General features: G+C 42.5%; 2 protein-coding genes across 13 annotated transcripts in view; one reads left to right on the top strand and one right to left on the bottom strand.

Annotated features, from left to right (window-relative positions):
• CEP295 (centrosomal protein 295) overlaps positions 1-9,315 on the bottom strand; it is a 76,821-nt gene extending 67,506 nt beyond the window's left edge. Inside the window, exons 1-2 of the mRNA XM_037376213.1 lie at positions 9,234-9,315; positions 8,776-8,856 (exon numbers count right to left, since the gene is read on the bottom strand). The gene's annotated coding sequence lies outside the window, so the exon portion shown is untranslated. The remainder of the gene's footprint in view (positions 1-8,775; positions 8,857-9,233) is intronic.
• Positions 9,316-9,613: 298 nt separating this feature from the next.
• Positions 9,614-20,873, top strand: part of SMCO4 (single-pass membrane protein with coiled-coil domains 4) — a 28,240-nt gene continuing 16,980 nt past the window's right edge. For 2 of the 12 annotated variants that reach the window (XR_005102436.1, XM_037376236.1), the window contains exons 1-2: positions 9,728-9,815; positions 12,237-12,371. Coding sequence is in view for 1 of the 12 variants with exons in the window: in XM_037376233.1 (XP_037232130.1) it covers positions 13,984-14,014 (31 nt within the window). In the remaining 11 variants the exon portion in view is untranslated. Of the gene's footprint in view, positions 9,816-12,233; positions 12,372-12,701; positions 12,842-13,972; positions 14,015-17,333; positions 17,420-18,127; positions 18,859-20,873 lie in introns of those variants that run through there. The other 10 variants (XR_005102438.1, XR_005102439.1, XR_005102437.1 and 7 more) reach the window with 10 other exon arrangements.

The following is a 20,873-nucleotide window of genomic DNA, read 5'->3' as shown; positions in this document are numbered from 1 at the left end:
GTTTGTTTTCCCATGAAAGTGCCATAACGTCCAAGCTACAGAGCACTCTGAATGCCTCTCTTGCCCACCTCTGCTGAAGCTGTTCCACTCTGCCTAGAATAATTAATATTCACAGGGACCTGAGAGAGTATGGCTTATAACTTGGTGATTAAGGTTGGCATATAGAGAGAGGATGGGGTTTCTTGCCTGTTCTCCAGAGAGTATATAAATTTTAATTTACTAAGTATGTGATTGAAAATTTAAGATGAATTCTAGGCAGGCAATGCACAACGACATAGGCTTAAATTTGGTCATAACACTACTCAGAGATGAACTGCTGGGGTAAAGGAGCATCTTCTGCAATGTGCATCACAATTGGATTCTGACACCTTCTGAAATGACTTCAAGTTGTGATCAGTCCAACACTCCATGGTAATCCACATTTTTGTTGGCTCAAATGCAACCACACAGGTGTAGTGCAGTGGAGTAACTTCCTCTACGACTACAGTAGAAGAAATCAGGAAGCTACATGCTTCTTGGATGCACAGAGGGTTGTTCAATCATTTAAATCAGCTCCCGTTACATTGCTGGGCAGCAATGTCAGAATATAGCAAGCTTCAGTAAGTCTCTAAGATGAAGTGAAACCTACTTCAAGTTGCTGGGGTTTCTTTTGTAATGATCTTGACACATAACACTTTGCAAAAATGACTGATTCAATCTTCAGAAATTAGAAGATTCCCGTTGATTTCAGAGGATCACAGAAATTACTCACACCAAACCAGCAGTCTTCACTTTAAGAATCAGTGATAAACTAGACCAGTCACACTTTTTAATCTAAAGAATTTTCTTTGGAAATACCATTTCTGCAGAAGTGCGATTTTATGTGAAACTATCAATTGAAAACAATTTGTATTAGGAAACAGTGAAAATCTTCCTCTTTCAGTATACTTCAAATGAGAAATGTTTAACTCCAACACTGTTCACCACTGAGTGATGAAGCTCATGTAAAAGGAATGGAAATAAACCCAAAATATTTGGAACAGATTAAGGTAAACCACAGGAACTCATCTAAAATTAATTTATTTTTATTTAACAATTTAACGGAGACAATTCTCATGCCACTCATCTCCCTGTCTGTCAAAAAAAGGAGATGCTTTTGTCCCACTTGGCATAAGGAAAACTTCTGTCCTGCTGGGAATAAAAAGAGCTCATTTCAACATTTTCACAGACTTAAAAATATATTTCCCAACCAACTGTATCAAATAGACTACTGTGTCTCAGAGCTGTAAATACAGTTTGCAGATCTTGCACCTGGCTTTTGTTTAGAGTGATGGTAAGGCATCCGTATAGGTAAGTCAAGTTTTCCATGACAACAGTGTGTACTGCTACATTTCTAGCTAGTGGTGGTTCTTGAAAACACAAGAATAAGAGAATACGGAAAGGGAACCTTACAGAAAAAAACAGCAAGAAACTGAAGAGGCAGAATTAGGTAATGCATAGAATAGCTGAGCTTGTTCAAGTAGGTAATTGTATTAGTATTGACTCAGTGTAACCATCTCTCTTTCATAAACGAATGCTTTGCATGACTGGTTTTCTATGTGTATACATGCATTGGATTTTTTTCTTGTTATTGAATTTCATAGGAAAAAAACCCAACTACATAGGTGGAGGTGAAGAGAACTAATCCCTAATATTTTATACAAGAGGAAATACGCAACCTACATAGCAGTGAATCCAAACGTAACTAGAGATTATTTGAACTGCTAGGGTGCATAATCATGCTTATCTGCACTGGAAAAAGATCCAAAACCAGAACTCCAAAACTGAAGCCATCACAAACATACTATTGCAAATAGCCCCACCTCTGACTGCGAGCTCCCATGTTCCAGTTTCAAAACAGAATTTCACGTCCACCTTACCTTTGTGGGATTGCTTCTGTAACCCCAGCTCAAGCTGAGTGGCACCGACTCATGAAAGCTATTAGACTGCAGGAGAAAGGGTAAGAGTATCTACCCCCTTCACTTCTCACGACACCGCAAAAAAAAAAAAAAAAAAAAAAAAAAAGCAAGCAATATATATATCTTTGCATTATAAATATAAAACCTTGGGGGAAAGAAAAGAAAGGTTATGAACTCGGCCTCTGGGATCCACAGGACTGAACTGATAAGAACATCCACAGATATAATATTAGATATTTTATCCACGCAGACAATGTGGAAAAAGACTTTGGAACTGAGCCCAGAAAGAACTGCTGATACAAGACAAGCGTTCCTTATGCTTCTCCTAAAATCCCAAAGTCTGATATTAATAAATGAAAAGGTTTTTAGGCTGGAATTAAACTTGCATAGTTTTATGAGGGACAGGTTCAATTTGCATGAGAATATAACCCTCAGACTCTGCCCAAGTTCTTGAGACGTGGTAGTTGGGAAGGTCTTTACAGTCAAGTTACAAACTTCCTTTCAGTAGCAGGTAAACAGGAACCAAAAATTCTCTTTTTATCCTGTTATATATGAAAATGTCTTAGAGTGACACCAGTAGTGATACTAGTGCAACCAGCGGATCTACAGCCAGAATCTACCCCACTCCTCCATCCAACTGTAAGCACGATCCCCTGACCCCTCCCTCCTGATGTAAACACATACATCCACTTTACAGTCCAAGCCTGACTGACCTCTCTTCCTAGGCCCCAAGCTGGCTCGTGAACAAGACATCCCTGCCAGCCAGTCTGAAATCTTTACCCTCTCTAGCCACCAGCCCATTCAGTCCAACATCTCACTTTCGATGGTTTTCATGGAGGAAAAGATAAATAACAGTAAAAAGTCCAGTTCTGCCCAGGCAAGTGAGGGTAATAAGGAAAAGAAAACTTCCTAATTGCTTCAGGGAATCATCTGAAGTCCTGAGAAACGAGATTTACTTACAAACGTTGGCCTAATACAGAACTGCAAGTCCTATGAGCAAAGCAAGGACCATGGACACAGTTCTGCTCACTATGCCATGACCCATGAAGGAAGGAAATGCTTCACAGATTCATAGTTCCCGAGACCACAAAGAACTGCCATGTGTCCAGCCCATAACCTCAGCACACAGGCTGTAAATTTCTTCCAGACAATTAATGCATATTTTTTAAAAAAGATATTAACTCCTACTTTTAAAAATCCTAAGTTATAATGATCTACCGGTTCCTTGTTAAGGCACCCTACTGTTTAATTATTTGCACAGATTGCATTATATTTCAAGGTTGAATGTATCCCATTCTGACTTAAAGCTTTTGGATTTTGCAATGTCATCAAATGTGAAGGCCCATCACAAAGAATTATAGTGACATCTATGTCAAAAAAGCACAGGACCCATCCCTCTGCTACACATGCTAAGCACAAAGCTGGATAATACTGCTGTGTGATTTTCTAATGTTATCTGGGGATACCTACGCTCCCTTTAATCATATTATTTAACTTCCAGTCACTGTAAGGTGATCATCAGGGAAGCAGGAGGAAGCAGAAGGCTCTGTTATGTGCCAGAAAGAATAAAGAACATGCTGTAAACAGTATCTACGTGCCAAATGCTACTGGATCTTTTCAACAGATCATTGAGCAGTCAACAGCTCTGGTCTGGAATTAGGCTGGCTGTTTAAAGTCCACAACTGAATCAGCCATTTGGATATATGGCTGCCATGATTTAGGACAAATATATAAGAGCCCACCGCACTAGTATGTTTATATACATTAGGGAGGCAAATTATCTGCTGCAAGTCACGGAACTGCACATTAACTTTTAAAACGAAAAGCTTTTTACACTTAAGTTTCTCCAAAACATTTTGTCCTCTAACACTGATGATAACATCAACAGCAACAGAAGTAGTTGATGGCTGGTGTGAGAATCTTAAAGGAAGTGTCAGTAAGTGTTTGCCAGTTAAGTATATTTTTATGTCAAGAAGAAAAAATAGAAAATGTCAAACTATACCTAAAAGTAACTACCCATGTGTAAGCTAATAGAACTAATTTGCATTTGATTCTTTGAAAGTCTCATCTCTTCCTTTAAATAGTCAACTTCCTTCAGTTCCTGAAAGATCACTAAGAGTTGAAAGCATTCGGTAACTTGCAGGAAGTTGCTCAGCACTGCACCATGGTGTTTACAGTGCAGATTTTGAAAGTCTGGCTGGTACCACATGTTCTTTAGAGAGAAAGACATCCCAAAGCAAAGAAAATCTTTTCTCAAGCATACATCTTCAGGGATTCACCGTAAGGTCATATAACTGTTAATATATTTATGATGATTGAATGTGAAAATGTTATATGTAGACATCAACTTTCAAAATGGTTGTGATTTAGAGAGCTGCAGGTGTTGCTTTTGTAAATTTCATATAGCTCACTGCCAAAAGAGGAGACAGCAAGAAAAATTATACGCAGATCTACTAAAGCATTTATATCAATAGCCTGTACTGAAGAAAGCTTTGTCAATGCCTGTGACTTATCTTTCCACTTCTGTAAAACATGGTACAGATGTAGCTGTCTAATCTGACTTTTAGTCACAATATTTAGTTACCCAAAAGATAAAGTATAATGTAAAACTATACATTTCTCCTCTTTCAGTCTTTCTCAGCTATGGAACTGTGAGCCTTTGAAAGCAGATGACATACTCAATTATTATCAAATAAAGTTTTTATCTGTCATTTGATCACTTGTGACAGTGAATGAAAAGTAGAAAGACTACACGTGCACTACAGAATTAGCCTGAAAACCATACTAGTTATTGTAGTGTATCCAAAATACAAAATGTAAATTACCTGTCAGAAGTTTCTGAATAATATTTTTATGGTTTCCAGATAAGATCAGCCAAAGTTCTGGTGGTCACATTTTGCAATATCTTGCAGAATATTACACATCATGTCCTGCTGAAAAGGGAACTTTGAAGTCCAAGAGTCCTGCTGTAAACTGGAGTTCTAGGAAAAAAGGATAGTGTCTTTGTGTGTTTCAGTCTTAGCGTCAAATGTTCATAGATCAGAATTTCTCCTTTTGTAAATCAATATAATTTCACTGACTTCAATGGAGCTATGCCAAGTTAGTAGCAGCAGATGAATCCAGTCTTTTGTTTTCTACCACAATTCACATTTTCTTCTAAAGGTTATTTTAGGATCTACACTGAGTAAACCACTATGATTGTGAAACTGTTATCCAAAGTTCAGAAAAAAAATAAAGAGCTCTGCAGGATGCTGACAGTGCAAAACACTTCTTTTACCTTGTCAATATGGACTGGCTTTCTGTTTGAAGAACGTACCTGATTGTTTGTAAAGTCAGAAGAAAGCAGTGTCATAATTTACTCTGACTTTCTGTATATATAGAGGTCATCACAATTTCTGGGCTCAATTCTTGTGTGAACTAGAGCAATTTTTTAAGGAAAGCATCCTGCCACAATTTAGACATGACTAGTATTGAAACTTTTCGAGACAAACTGGATGTATATGACTATCCCTCTTTATTTGCTTGCATGTTTTTAATCTAATTCTTAGTGTGAATATGTTGAGCTTCAACTTTAATCTGGGAGCCTGAAGAGTCTGTTCCTGAAATCTTGTTCCCCACATAGGTACTTCCAGGTCACAGCTGATTCGCTTCTTAAAGCATCTCTCTGACACACGTGTTCTACCACAGTTAGATTGAGCTCCAAAGGTCTCCTCTGCAGAAGAGAAAGCGTACTATAGCCTCTGGGACAGTTCAGTGAGTAACATCTATCATGAAGTCATCTCCAAGAATACAGATTAAGAGCCAGGTGGATTTCTCATTTTTCAGAGACTATCAAACTATGTTCAGACAGTAATAACTAATGGTCGCTTGTGTTCTGAGGTAGCTGCTGAAAGGCATTAGTTATCCATCACCTCAGGTACCATTATTACCAGGACAAAAAATTTCTGGGCCTTATCTTTCAGTACTGAAATTACTCAGAGTTTGTCTTTGACCTCACTGGCAACAACGAAGTCTCATAAGATGGAATTAATTTCACCCTGCTTTAAATGTCTAAATCCGACCTACTTCCTGTGTACTTCTTATAGTCATAAAAGATAAATAGGCACTTCCATGGCACATCCCTCCCATCCCGAAGCTGACAGATGAATGTCACCTAGCTTGAGTGTTTCAGGTAACTGTACGGGAGATGTCCATGTTAAATCTCTCTATTTAACATGACAGAAAGAAGACTGTGATGATGTGATTCAAGGGGAGGTCCCACAAGAGTATGGTATGAACAGAGAACAAGGAAAACAACAGACCAGAGTAAATCTGGGGAAACTGTGGAACGGAAAAGAAATCAAAGGCAGGCAAAGGAGCTCTTGAGAGGTAAAAAGGACATCAGTAAAACCCTGAGGTGGAGCTGCACAGAGGTGGGAAGTATTTGCAGTAGGAGTGCTGTGGCTCTGATACCCTTCGGAGAAAAAGAAGTCCAGAGCTGTCTGTGAGAGTCTATGTAAACCACAAATCCAAAGAGCCTTGGCAAGCAACGTTTGTTTATTATTATCAGGAAATATTTTGCCAGTTGGGAAAAATATTGTCTGGAAGATTTTGCCACTGTAAGTTCTCAAAGAAGGAAAAAATTCTCCAGGGAAAGGTCCTTGTAGCGTATATGTATACACACCCGTACGATTACATTTTGTATTTGAACTTTGTAACTACCCACCACAGTTACTGCACTTCAATTACTATTTACGTGTGATTTTTTTTCCCTTTCTCTCCATACATACACATATGTAAAAACATATGTATATATTAAAAGACTAAGCTGCTACTGTCACAGAAGCAGGATACAACAAAAGGATAAAATATTGAATTTGGTAATAGAACTTCCCATCCTTTTACAGTACCACATAAAAAAAATCTATAAATTCTGAGCAGGTTTAAGGGGTGATTACTGCACACTGATAGCTCAACCCCAAAAGACTTTTTTTCTAGATTAAAACTAAAATAATAAAGATTATAATATAATCCTGGCAGATTTTTACACCTACACCTAAAGGATGCAGGTTTATTAAAGAACACTGCAATGTCTTAAAACGTGAACTGAACCTTTTACTGAGCTGTACTGCAGACTCCACTGCTGCAATCAATACTCCAAACAGCCCTATTTTTCTTGGACAAAAAACATACATATATCTGACATTTGAGGAAGCCAGGTCAATAAATCAATAGCTAAACAAAAATGCACTTAATCATATCTATTCTGGACAGATGCAGATTGGAAAATCCTGCATGGCTCACGTATTGCCTTCTGCTTAAAGCTCAGAAATGAATCTGTTTTTCCTAAATGGCAATGTCCTGTTCCTAGAGCATTGCTGAAGCTAGAGTGATTACAGTAGCAATTAACTGTGTGCCAGCCAGCATTAGACAGTTATATTGCTCAAACTTAAGTTCAGGTATAGTTTGTTGTTAGAGTACTTTAGCATAAACAGGTAACTTAATAACAAACAAATTACATACTTTGTAAATGTGGTTTTGGCCGGAGTAGAGTTAATTTTCTTCATAGTAGTGAATATGGAGCTATGTTTTGGATTCATGCTGAAAACAATGTTGATAATTTAGGGATGTTTTAGTTACTGCTGAGCAGTGCTTACACAGGGTCAAGCCCTTTTCTGCTCTGTACCCCACTCCAGCAGTGGGGAGGCTGGGGTAGCACAGGGAGTTGGGAGGGGACGTGGCCAGGACAGTTGACCCCCACTGACCAAAGGGATGTTCCATACCATATGACTCAGCATATAAAGCTGGGGGAAGAAGAAGGAAGGGGGGACGTGCGGAGCAATAGCATTTGTCTTCCTAAGTCCCTGTTCTATGTGACGGAGCCCAGCTGTCCTGGGGATGGCTGAGCACATGCCTGCCCATGGGAAGCTGGGAATGAATTCCTTGCTTTGTCTTGTTTGTGTGTGCATCTTTTACTTTACCTATGAAACTGTCTTTATCTCAACCCATGAGTTTTCTCACTTTTACTCTTCCAGTTCCCTCTCCCACCCCGCTGTGGGGCGAGTGAGTGAGCGGCTGCATGGGGCTTAGTCACCGTCTGGGGTTAAACCATGACAGTAAGTGTAACAGCTTTACTGGAATACGCAGCAAAGATTCACATATTCGCTTTAACCTTAAATCCTCTGGGCTGCATTTTCTTACCTAGAGTCAGCCCAAGGAGGAACTTAATGTATATACATACTTTACCTCTCCTTAATGGTTTTAAGCGGTGACCATTATAAGACATTTCTCACGGTGTAGCAGGTGATCATTAAACGTACATAATAGCTGTACTAAATGAGTATCGACAGCTCTAATGCCAAAAATTTCTATGTTCAAAGGTACGTTTGTGCACAGAATGGCTGCTATGCTTAAATGTGCTCCTTTACTTGACATTACTTCATAAAGCCCTTTGAGATAACCACAGTGCAAGAGATGTTTTAGAAAAACACAATTTTATTTCTTGTCTGCTTTAGCCCTAAGCGGTTCAGCATTATTTGAACATCAGCAACAGCACTTCTTTACGACTTCAAAGTCAGATTCTAACCTCAAATTGGCAGTGCACCTCGAGATTAAAAATCTGCCTGGCGCTGGAAGAAAAGGATGTTTTCAGCAGAAAGAGGAGCAATAGGAGGTAACAACACGACAGCCTAATATGACTCAATTAGAAGGCATATTAAGGTTACACTAAGGTGCCTGACAGGAATGCTCCTAGAGGAAACGCTTTAAGGGTGAGGAAAAGGACGACACCATTAAGCTTTAGGAAGAGTTTCGTAGCTGTTATTAACCTGGAAGAAGGGTGAGATTCTTCCCAACTGACCTTTTCAGCAAAAACCGTGGTGTCAGGCTCTCTGCAACCATGAAGCCCAGGTAGTATCTTTTATTTTCAACGTACGTAATCCTGAAAAGAAGAAAATGCAAATAGGAGTCTGAGGTCTTTCATTTTTTTACCAGTTACAGCTACTGCCGGTTTAGCAACACGGCGAGAGGGCTCCTCTCGGGAGGGGAGCGTGGTGGTGGAGCCGGCCCGAACCAGGGCCCCGGGGGGCGGCTCAGGTGCTCCGGGGTCCCGCCGGTAACAGCGAGGAGGGCCGGGGGCAGGGGGGTCCCTCGGCACCCCCAGCCCTCCTGCTGTCCCCAGCCGGCCCCCGGCCCTGCAGGATGTGGAGACCCCTCTCCCTTTTCATTTCAGGCCCATTATCGCAGAGTTTGATCAACTCAACAAGCGCTGCCAGCCTGCAGGATAGGCAAGAAGGCGACGGCTTGTGGTGATTTCACCTGTTCTGGCGTCCTCCTTGCTCGCTCGCCAATAAACGCCACACTGCGCGGCTGGGAGCAACGCCCCCCGTCAGGGCGCTGCGCTGGGGCCGCCTGCGCGCCCCCTGCGCGGCCGAGGGGCTCCGGGCCGGGTGTCACTCACCCAACTTCGCGGCCACCTGGGGGTTCCCCTCGGGCGGGCGCTGCCGGCCCCCTGCGGACCGCCAGCTGCCGCCGCGGCCGGGCCCCTCAGCCCCCTCAGGGAGCTGCCCGCCGCCAGAGCGGGGCGGGCCGGGTCCCCCCGGCGGCGGCAGCGCAGCCGCGGCTGCGGGGGGACCGGGGCGAGGCTCGGGGGCAGCGGGTCCCTCGGCGTGCGGCAGAGGGCGCCCCGCGTTCCGCCAGAGCGGGGCCGGGAGGAGCCTCCGGCGCGGCGCGGCCGGGGAGGGAGCTGCCACGTCCTCTGCGCCGAGCGGCGAGGGAAGGCAGCCCGCGCCGCGGCCCCACGTGTGGCGGAGCGGGGAACTTGCCGGCGGCCGGCTTGGGCTCTGCCCGTCTCCCGCCGCTGCCCGTCCCTGCCCGTCCCTCGGGTGAGCGCAACTCCAAGTAAGGGCTGCGCGGCGGCCCGCTCCCGCCCGCTGTCCCGGGGGAGGCCGGCGGGGCGGCGGGAGCGGGCGGCGGCGGGCTGGAGGCGCGGGGAAAGGGGTGGCGCGGAGCGCGGAGGGGGCGCGGGTCGAGCCCGCGGTAGCCCCGGGGGAGCCGCGGGGCAGCGGGCTCGGCTCCCGGGCGAGCCAACTTCCTGCGGACTTTGGCTCCGAGCGCTCCTTCCCGGGGCACTGGCAGTGCTCCGGCGGCCGGGGCGCCGCGGTGGGAACCGGAAAGTTTTACAAGCCGGTGTGCGGGCCGGCTGCCGCGGCGGAGCGCTGGCAGGCGAGCGTGGCTCGGCAGCGGGCGGGCGGGAGCCGCCGCCGCCGCCTCGGCGCGTGTGGCGAAGGGGGCGGCGGGCGGCTCGGGGCGCCCTCCCGGCGTCTCTCCGTGGGGGGGCCTGGCCCGGCCCGGCTGGCGGGCGGCCCCGGGCCCTGAGGCGCAGCCGGCGGGGGCAGAGACCCGGGCCCCGGCGCCGCGGGCGGGAGCTCAGGTGTGCCGCGGCGCGGCGGGGCGGGCGGCGGGGCGGGCGGCGCGCCGCCGGGCCCCCCAGAAGCGCTGCCGGGAGATTCGTGAGGAAAATAACTCTCCCAAAGACTCGCAAAGACTTTGAGGTTTCATGGGTTTGCGCTTTCCCCCCCCCCCCCCGATTTCGGTTTCCCAGTCGCGAGTACAATTGTGCTGGGAAACGACCGAGACGTGTGGTTAAGCAGCCTATTGGGGAAAAAATAATCTTAGGAAAGCATTAAAAGGTGACCCAGGAAAAAAAAAAAATCAAGATAATCTGCTCTGAATGTAAAAATGTGGCTGTTCTCTCTTTTTTTTGAAAGCGTCGTGCCTTCATTTGTGTGTGTTTTGTCTGTGCAGTGTGCTGACCTGCGTTCGGTCTGTAGTTTCTTGGTTCTTTTTATTGTTCGTTACCTAAAAAAAAAAATTAAAAATTCTGTTGTGTTTCTAAACCGGTTATGATTCAAACCTCCTGTTAAAGCAGTAGAGAAAATAGATGTTCTTGTGTTGCAGAGATTTCCATTCCAGGGTACTGGTCCTGCCTGCAATTTGTGTGAGCTTTTTTTATCTGTCCGTGTGGTTCCACTCCGGGCTGAGACCTCCTGAGGTTTCCGTGTTTCAATTTTTAAAATTTGATTGTCGGTTATTTTTAACTTTGTTAAAAATTTCCTCTTTTAAATGAACCAGAAGTCTTGTAGGAATTCCCTGATGCCCAGTTAAAAAAAAAAAAAAAGTGAAATGAGTTTCTCATTAGTACATCTTTAATAACTTTTTGCTCTCCCTCTCTCTCTTAACTGCCTTTTAGTGGTGTATTTATAACATACCGACCTCCTAGATTGAAGTTAAGAAGACAGCTGATTTTAGATAGTTCTCAACCTTTGTAGGTAGAAATTTCACTGATCTTTGTCAGATACATGAACTGCTCCTTGTCACAGCAGTTTTAGCTGCTGTTCTCCCTCATGCTTTGTGGGAAACCTAGAAAGGACATCTCCCAACAGTTTTGGGTGCAGCTGTCAAACACCCCTTACAGCGTGGGAAACTCTGGGAACTGCCTGTTTCTTTAGTGCTTTTTTTCAGCGTGGGCTTGCACAGGTCTCTTACTTCTGCTCCTTGAGGGTGTTGGCAGAGCTGCGGGATGATACAGAAGAGCACGGATGGCACTGGCAGGCTTAGATAAAGACACGTCATTTACAGAGCTGGGCATCTTCAGACGTTGCCAGGGTGGACATCGGAAAGCCCTCCTTCTAGGGAGTCCTTAGCATGCCTAACACCCTTCCAGAATGGGATTGGTGTTCACAGACCGATAGCACTGCTTTGCGTGAGACATACGATATTTAGCAGTGGCCGCATGCCCACACCTCCTCTCTATGGAATACCACCTGAGCTTTGAAGCGACTCCAGAGCATCAGGCTTGGGTGGAAATTGCCCTGTGTGAGGTGTCAGCCCTCGGTCATGCTCCCTAGCTGACCACTGGTTCATTGCTGCTTTTTTGGAGGGGTGTGTCTAACTGAGAGAGTGGACTGTATGCTCACTGGTCACTGTTCTATGCTATATATATATCACCATATGCTAGCAAAATAATCTCAGTGGCTTTTTTTTTTAAAAAAGGTAATTGTGGTTTTCCATGCATTAATTAGACAGTGATAGCTTTTGCAGATAGCTTTTAGACAGATAGCTTTTGCATATATGTAAGATATACACACCGATTAGGTGATATGAGCTGGCTTATGGAACGGTAGACGGGTTATACACTAAATCTTGTGGCCATGGCACTTAATGTGTAACGTAATGAATGCAGTTTCCCTGTTTGTTTTTGGTTCAAGTTTTCCTCCTTCAGTATCTTTCTCCCTTGCCTGTTACTTCGAAGCCCAGCAGGGCTTGTCCCGATGGTGTGTGCACTACCAAGAAGCAGTGGTGTAGAGGAGCTGAAAGAATTTCCCCGTGCCACAGGAGACCTGCCCTGATTCAGCAGGTAGCACTGCTGTCATGGGGACTGCACTCAAGAGAGAGGTACATTGATCTTTTACAGTGATGTCAGGCTTTGAGGGAACTGAGCACTAATTCTTTCTGCTGAATTGGGCTCGTTTTTGCTTTTACTGTTACAGCTGTGACCCAGCTACTCCCAAAGCCCTTTGAGAATGGATCTAGCATCTCTTTTTGGTCCATGTGTTCCAGAATACAATTATCTCTGTCTCTGTACTAGTCTCTCCGTCATGCACCGCAAGAAGCGTCTATGGGTGGATTAATGTCCATGATGTCCAAAAGTGATTTGTGTTGCATGCCAATCTCAATTTCTGGTTTTTGACTAATTATGGAAATCCTGTCATTCTTGGAGAAAAGTCCCGCAAAGAGATCTTGGCTGTTGTCTTCTCTGGAAATATCCGCTAAGGCTGATTGCTGTAGTGTGCCACCAGAGCAACGGCAGCACTGCTCTGTAAGACCACAAGTTCTGTAGCCAGGTGGCCTTTTTTTTTCACAAGGTAAGAGATCTGAGGGGTCTTCATGATTGTGCTGTTCTGTGTTGCTCCTGTTTTGTTTTGTGTTTTTAATTACTGCAGTGTCAGCTTTCCAGTAAGTGCTCTGTAAAGCTGAGAAGTTACCTTCCTTTCTGCCCATTATGGGAAAGAGTTACGTTGACAGATGTGGGCTCTGTGAGGATTTGCTGAGCTCTTAATCCTGTTTGTGGCTAATAGGCCATGCTAATGTGGAAGAGCATCTCTTTCAGTATATAAAGGTCTTAACTGCTTGCTACCTTAGGGAAATGTGCTATTAAAATGCTTTAATTGTCTTAGCAGTAGTGGTAGGGCATGAGGTTGTGGATGTAAAACTCTGCCTCCTGCCACTTTTTTTTTTTTTTTGAGAGAGATGTTACTGTTAAAGACAAACCCTAAAGTAATTGCTGTGGACAATACAGGAAGTAGACTTTGTGTGTTGAAGGTGGCATACAGCCAGAGATCAGAGATTTGTGAGCCCATTAGGCACCCATGTAACTTGAGGGGATGAGAATGTGTGATAATATTCTTTTTCTTGTCTTTCATCCTACTCCATCCTGCTTCGTTTGATTTCTTCTACACCATTTTTAGTTGCAAAGTAGTCACATTCTCTCTTTAAAATGCGAGCTCTGTGCTTTTAGATGTCAATGTGCCTGGAAGTTTCTGTCCACTTTTTGTCATTAGAAGTCTTGTAGAATTTCTTGAAGCATATGGCATGCCCTAATCAAATTATTTGGTATTAAAGTTCTGGAAGTATAAGCATGATTTTGAGTGTATTAGCAACTTGGCAGAGACATTTCTGTCTAGTCTGTCAGTATGCTGGTCAAAACTTACTCTAAGTAAGTAGTGTGCCATGATAGGACTTTCCCTTGCAGTTTCATGTGAGTGTAGAAAACACTGCTTTCCACCCTGTATAATTAATGTATGCTATTTAAGCAGCTACTTTGTTGAAGATGAGGGCTATATTCTTGGGATCAAAGGAGTTACATTGTGTAGTTTGCCGGTGAGATTCTAAAAAGCTTCAGATCAAAGTTCATGTTTGCTAATAAGAATATTGAAGGCATGTGCAAGATAGGGACCTTAGTTCCATGTTAACAAAGTGTTTATTGGGGGATGTTAATCAAACCAGAATGGGCTGGGTTTGTAGATGGAAGACAGAGGGTAAGTGAATTGTGACATTGACGCAGTATGCAAGACACTTGATTTTTAGGTTTCTCTTGAGCAGAGGTTGCTAACGTTGCCGAAATACTTGTATTTCCCCCTTTATATCAAGTACTGTCTGTAACAGCTGCAAGGGAAGGCTGCTTCTGTGATCATGATGTATTCTTTCTGTAATTGGCTTATAAAAATTAGACGCAATAATAGGGAACCTCAGTGAAAGTGTCAGTTTTGAGGAATTCTTTTTTTTCCTTATACATGTGGTAACAGTCATGCTGGGCTTTTCTCAGGCCTTTGCAGGTGCCTGGGGACTTCCTGAGGTAAAGGGACTTAGAAGAGGAGTCTGCCTGCCTGCAGGGTGGGTGGATTCTGGCCCACTCGGGTGGGTATTGACTTTCTGCATTATGGCCCAAGGTCGGAGGAGACGAGTGTACCAGGTTTTGTGAAACGGCCAGATGTGGCGGTAGCAGGAATGCTGAAACTCATTATAGGACTTAGCAATGCCTGTGAACCAGGCTAGAATGTGAGCTCGTGACTGGTGCCTTAAGCCTTAGTGCCAGCTAGCCTCTTATCTGCTCCCTTTCATGATTTTTATTTTATCTTGTTTGGATTGCACATGTTTTCCATTAGGCTTTTTCTAATGATCCTTTTCTTTGCACTATAGTTATCTGTATTTTTCTTTCCTTTTTACCCCCAGCTGTTCTTTTTGAGTTTGTCTGATACTTATTTTTTTTTTATTATTGCTTATTTAGATTTTTCTTCTTTGGTGCCCCCCCACGTTGTTTACATTTGGTGTTTTATTCATCTTCTTATATTTTTCCTCTTTTAACTTTTACCCTTGGAGGAACCAGTTTTACTCTTGGAGACCAGCCCTTTCTTATTGATTGCCAGCTGCTTTTATTGAAACTAATTTGCATTCTCTGCTCTTATTGTGCTAGACAGAGGACTAGTGATTTTGAGTAAAGCTCTTTCCCCAAAGGCTTTACTCAGAAATTGTCTCTGTATTTCACAAGAAGAGTGGAAAATAAAGAGCAGCATCAGCGCAAAAGCTGCTTCTGCCTAAACCAATGTGTTTGTGTCTTTGTCACATGAAGAGTAGAAATGTGGCCTGCCCTGCTGCAGGCACAAATGACTTCTCCAAGCTGAAATGAGCTGGTGCAGTGAAGGGAGTGCAGAATGATGTGGCCTTGTATTTACTTATGTGGGCACCCCTTAGACTCTGGCAGTAACACACCCAATCCATTTTGATTGGAATTGTGTATTGCCTTGGTACTTTTGTTTACAAGCACTTCTGTAGCTGTGGTTTTCCGGTTTTTGGGTGTTTTGTGGCCATAGGCAGCTCTAAAAAATTTATTAAGAGTAAAGATGTACTACGCTTAAAGAGTTGAAGAGCTGTGGCTTTGTGATGGTAAACTTGGAAAAAAAATTGGAGCAGATGCCGGGGGGGGGGGGGGGGGGGGCTTTAATGTTTGAAGTACTGTCTGCCTTCACATATGCTGTTCGATAAGGGTCTTTAATAAGGCTCCTTGAGCTCTATAATTGCTAAACATAAAAACCCCCTTGTGTTCAGGCCATGCTGATTTTGGGCTTTGTATCATGCTAGAGGTATGGATAAGTTATGATTTGGATGTACCAAACCTCAGGGTGTATATCCATCTCCTTCTCAGGCTTCTCAGACTGCTTTCTGTTTATAAATTGGTCTCACTGCTTTTTCACAGTTTGGTGTTGTTTGATACCTTGGCTTTGTTTGTATATTTGGAAAGGAGTTCTCTGACCATGGTGCAGTGTTTAGTATCAGGTCTGGAGAGGAGGTGTGTATAAATCTGTTATTAAAACTCACTGCTTTGCCTCAATGCGTTTGTTCCTAGCATAGCTGCTTACTGGTAGTTTGATGTCAATAGTGTCTTACATTTTATATAGCATCATTGCATCGTGAAAGATCTTGTGCTTGACTTTGACACACAACTAGAAGGATGACAAAAAACAAAAAAAAAGGAATAGTTTAGGTGAAGCTGCAGAATATGGCTTTTAGCTGTAAAAGTGCACCCTCAAACATAGCTTAGGTACATGGCTGTCATGATACAAATAAGATTCAAGATCCCAGAGCCTTTTATTAGGCCTTTCTGGTGCCAGCATAAAAGGCGGCTCTGAGCCTGCATGCACCCATGCCACAAAAAGGTTCAAGGAATTCACCTGTAGTTGGTGGTTTTTGCAGAGTTAAGTCTGTTAGAAACCAGTACACCTGCTGTGCTGTGTCTTGCCACCACCCCCACCATCACAGTGCAGCCCACTTTGGATGGGAGAGCATACAGTTAAACTCCAGCATCATTGGGGACAGAAACTAAAGGATAAACATCCGTCCTAAGTGGCTTGAAGGGTTTAGGTGGCGATACAGCATAGCATCAGAAAAACACCAGTTTACTGAATTGATAACTGTTTAAAGGAGTGGTTTGTAGTTGTGCTATTATGATCTATGAAGTATGTTTGAAGGCTTGGAGACTTTGGAGTTACTTGTGATGAAGGACTTTAGCATGGAGGAAAGGGTTGCGGGTCAACTTCTTTGCCTAAATGTTTGGTTTTGATACTGTTATTCAGAAGTCTTGATGCTGAATTAAGATGATTTCAGTCTGCAGAGCAAGCCTTAGCCAGTTTCCCTCCATTGTTCAAATCTTTCCCATAGTGGTGAGAGAAATACTTAACAGCATAGGAAACGGTGTCTGTACAAGTAGGATTTGCTCTGAAGTGTGATTGCCTGAACTGTTTCTAAGTCTTTTATGTTTCTAGAAGTTGAAGCGGATTGATTTCTTTCTGTTGGTATATTATTTAGCATGTTAACTCACTGTACAGTGATCTCCAGGAAACAGGCTGTTTTTTTTTTTTTTTTTAAATGACATTATAAATTGGGGAAGAGAAAGGGAAATATTTGTATACAATCATTTAATTGTTTATTCCATGTCTTCCAGCTACAGCACTGCCTTCCTGAGTGGGAGAAAGTGAGACCTTTCTGTTCTGTGTCCAAACAGAACAAAATGCGGAAATTAATGGTAGAAGTAGGCATGAGAATCCGTTTGCATTTTCAAATCCTTGCCTTTGTTAAATAACGGGATAAGTTATTACTATTGAGCATGATGATTTTTTTAAAAAGGAAAGTTACTAAATTTAGTGTGTACTTAAGGGGGAGCAAGAGGAGATTCAAACACCCTAAAAAACCTCTAGGAGTAAAACTTTGGAGCAAATTTAGTAAGAAGCAGAAATATTCAAGTTGGTCTGTATGTCTTAACATTGATCTCTTCCTGGACTAATTATGCCCCTTGTAACACAGATGGGGTGGAGCTATAGAATGCCTTGCAGACTGACCTACACGCCTCTGGCCACGCTCTCAATTAAGACAGGAGTTGGATCTTCTCTGTAAGCCTTCTAGCTTTGTTATTGCAGTGCTGGGCTCAATTTAAAATGCAGTGCTGAGAGACTGGCCTTTTTTAGCTTAGGCACAGCACCAGTCTAATCATCACAGCTTTGGAACTGGAGCTGGTTTGCATCTTGTCTCTGAACAGAAGTGAGGTAGATTGGGTCTGCTTGTGGTATACACCACCCCATCATGCCCCATGACTAGTTCTGGTAAATCAAAGCTGTTTTTCATGTTCCTTTCCTCATCCTCTGTATGTGTTCCTGAGATGCCCAGCTTCCAGTGGGAGGTTTGTCACAGCTATCCTTTGTGACTTTGAAAAACTTCAGTGGGGCTTTGGGAGGAATGGTGGTGTTATTTGGGGTGGTTTGGGTTTTTTTGTGGTGGTGGTGTTATTTGGTTTGGGGTTTTTGGAAGAAGGTACCTGTGCACTTGATGCTTAAACTTTTAATATCTGGATGTGTTTTCTTGATAAAGATTAGTTTTCCGGTGCTTCTCACAATGCTAAAAAGAACCCACTGGCCCCTGAAGCTTTTCTGCTTAATGCACTTCCTTGACCTTTTCAACCACATTGTGCTTTTGCAAGGCTATTAACCTGGATATTTTACATATCCCATGTTGCTGAACTAAATGACGGTTTTGGGGTTTTGAGAGGTACAAGCTTTGATGATAAATGCACATTTTTTCCCTGTGTAACTTCATCTTTATAGTCTGTGCTTGGCACTCCTGAAGGAGAAATTCAGTGCAAAGAGAGAGATCTTCTGACAGTTTCGGCGTTAGAAACCTTAGAAGTTCAGGAGAGGAAGAATTAAAGGAAAAAGTTGCTGTGTGCAGAGCCTGAAGAATTAACATTAGTCCCTTTTTCATACACTGTAAGCAAAGAGGTGACTGGAGGAAGAAATCTTTCCCATGGTACTAGCAGAGAAGCAGAGACAGTTTGAGAGCCAGCTAAGGCCCCACAAGCAGCAGAAGCCTATTACACTGCAGGAACTTTCTGAGCTGTGATCATTGTTCTAAAACACGGTTTAAGAAACAGTCAACAAAACATGTTTTCCAGGGCTTGAAAAGACTTCCAGTTGGTGATTCTTCTTCATCTGTAAGCTTCAAAAGTATTTGATACTTCTGAATTGCATTATATGGGGATTATTTTTAAGCTTAACCATATTTTAATCAAAAAGAGGCATCGTGGCAGGGTAGTCCACATTTCAGGTTTGCTGAACAATGTAAACTATCTGGATAAACGACTGAAAACTTTGTTATATGGTGTTTATTTGCTGGTGTCTTTTGTACCAAATTGTAATTGTTGATTTTTATTTTTGTGTGTGTGAAGTGAATGGGTATTATTTTTTTCTGAATATTTTCATTCTGTGAATGTTTTTATTCGTTGTGTGAAAATAATATGCTGTGTTCCTAAAAATACAGACAATTTAGGTTGTAGGCATATATTGTGATGTCATTGTTTTTTTTCCTTTACAGTAGCTGCTTGAAGGTTTGTTAAGCTTGAGAAGGGATATAGTTGCTTTCCAAAATAAGTACTATTCATGAAAGTTTATTTCAAGTTACCTACAGGAGAGTGAACGTGCAAGGAGGGAGTATAAAATGTTTTCTTTGGAACATACCTTTGCTAAGTATATTTTTTAAGGTTGCTAATCTGTTTCCTGCCTAGGAAACCAAGGAAGTCAAAGAGAGAAGGAGATTATGGACAGATCTGTTACTTCATTGTGGCTTTTCTATCACTTCCATCTCCTACGCAGTTACAAGCTCTGCAGGAAAGGGATATGCAACTTCAGTTGAAAACTTTCAGGTTTCCTGTTTCTCTGAGCAAGCTAGTTTCTGGCTGAGCCAGTTAACTTTTACTGCTGGGCCATCTCTCTGTATTTTCCCTTGTCCTGGAAAATTTGTGGTCTCCGCTGTTCTGACCACCCTGGATAATTGGAGAACCCTTCCCTCTAGACTCACAATACCAGCAGTGTAGCAGCATCAGCTATGTGCAAGTCCCTTTGAATTCTCCTGTCAGTTGTATTTCTTGTGAATAAAGTGTTGCTGTTACAGAATTCCAGGGAGCCCTGAATATAAACGTATCAATTATGTGTCAACACAAACAGCATCTGTCGTTGAAATTGGGTATCATTTATTTGGCATCAGCATAGCAAAGATCTGGCTGACAGCCAGAGTAAAATATTTCAGCAGAAACTGCTGCAACAGGAGCCATCTCTGAAGTAATTCTCTGAAATTCAGGTGCTCTAACATCAGCTTCTAATAAATTCCTGACTTTAGGGACCTTAAGCAAAAAGGCTTTCAGCTTCCACATTTTTGTCTGCTTTTATTTCTTTTTAATGTCCAAATTTTTTTTTGTTGTTCCTGCTCTCTGAAGAGATACATACAAGGTTCTGGGATGTATATATCCTGTGATTTAATATCCTTTTTCGGTTTTATATTTCATATTACAACACTTGTTTACGTAAAAATTCCAAATGAATGCAATCAGTGATGGATTCTTTGGGGAAACTTTGCTTAACTGTGAAAGAGGCAAGGTTTTCAAAATAGCAGAATAAGAAATTATATCCCCTTTCTCATAAAATATATGTAGGTTTTTGGTTCATTTTTTGATATGTTTAATCTTTTTTTCCCTTCTGATTAACTTAGTCTCTCTAATCTTCCTCACTTAGGCCTTATCTAGGTAAGTTTCACATTTCCAGAGTAATTTCAGAAAGTTAGGAGACCTTGAGTCCATATGACACTCCATTTGTCACGGGCATAATTGCCATGGTTCAGTAAATATTTTAGAGTACATGTGGGCAATCGGAAGCTCAGATCACTTTGCTTTTATGAATGATCCTTATCATACTTGAAGGAGATAAAGAAGCAACTCTTCTGTTTAATGGTATAGCTTGTCATAGTCAGCTGGTTGATTCCAATACCTTTTTAAAAATTAAAATGGGAAGATGAGAGTTGAAAAGCAGCAAGATCTGGGGTCATGTAACATATCCAAGTGTTTACCGTGTCCGTTCACTGACTAGACTCTGAACAGTCCCCATCATTTCATCAAATTAAAGTTTTTCACTTGTGCGGTAAAGAAACTTCTTTCTAGGAGAGTGTTAAGAACAATACAGAGGTAAAAGTAGTTGGGAGAAAATATGCATTGGATTTTCAGTGCTGGGAGAAAAGCTTGTAGAATAAGATGAATTGTGGGTTTTTTAAGGGGTTTGGTTTTTTTGGTGTTTTTTGTTTTGTTGTTGTTTTTTTTTGTTTTGTGTTGTTTTCCCCTGAGGTTTGAAGTCCTGTGAAGTTCAGTTTCTCAGAGGGGAGAGAACAGTGAAAGGGAGGGAAGTCTGTCATATTGTTTGCATTTTAAATGGGTTGCTTTCTGTTTGGGTAGAAAAGAAATAGTAAATTTGGATTAACCCTTGACTTCATACTCTCAAATCACAAATTTAGAGTTAAGTAATGAAACCT

Source organism: Falco rusticolus, chromosome 2, assembly GCF_015220075.1.
Source record: "Falco rusticolus isolate bFalRus1 chromosome 2, bFalRus1.pri, whole genome shotgun sequence".
NCBI classification, from domain to species: domain Eukaryota; kingdom Metazoa; phylum Chordata; class Aves; order Falconiformes; family Falconidae; genus Falco; species Falco rusticolus.
Note: the sequence above shows the minus strand (reverse complement) of the source record. Positions and strands in the feature narration are given on the sequence as shown.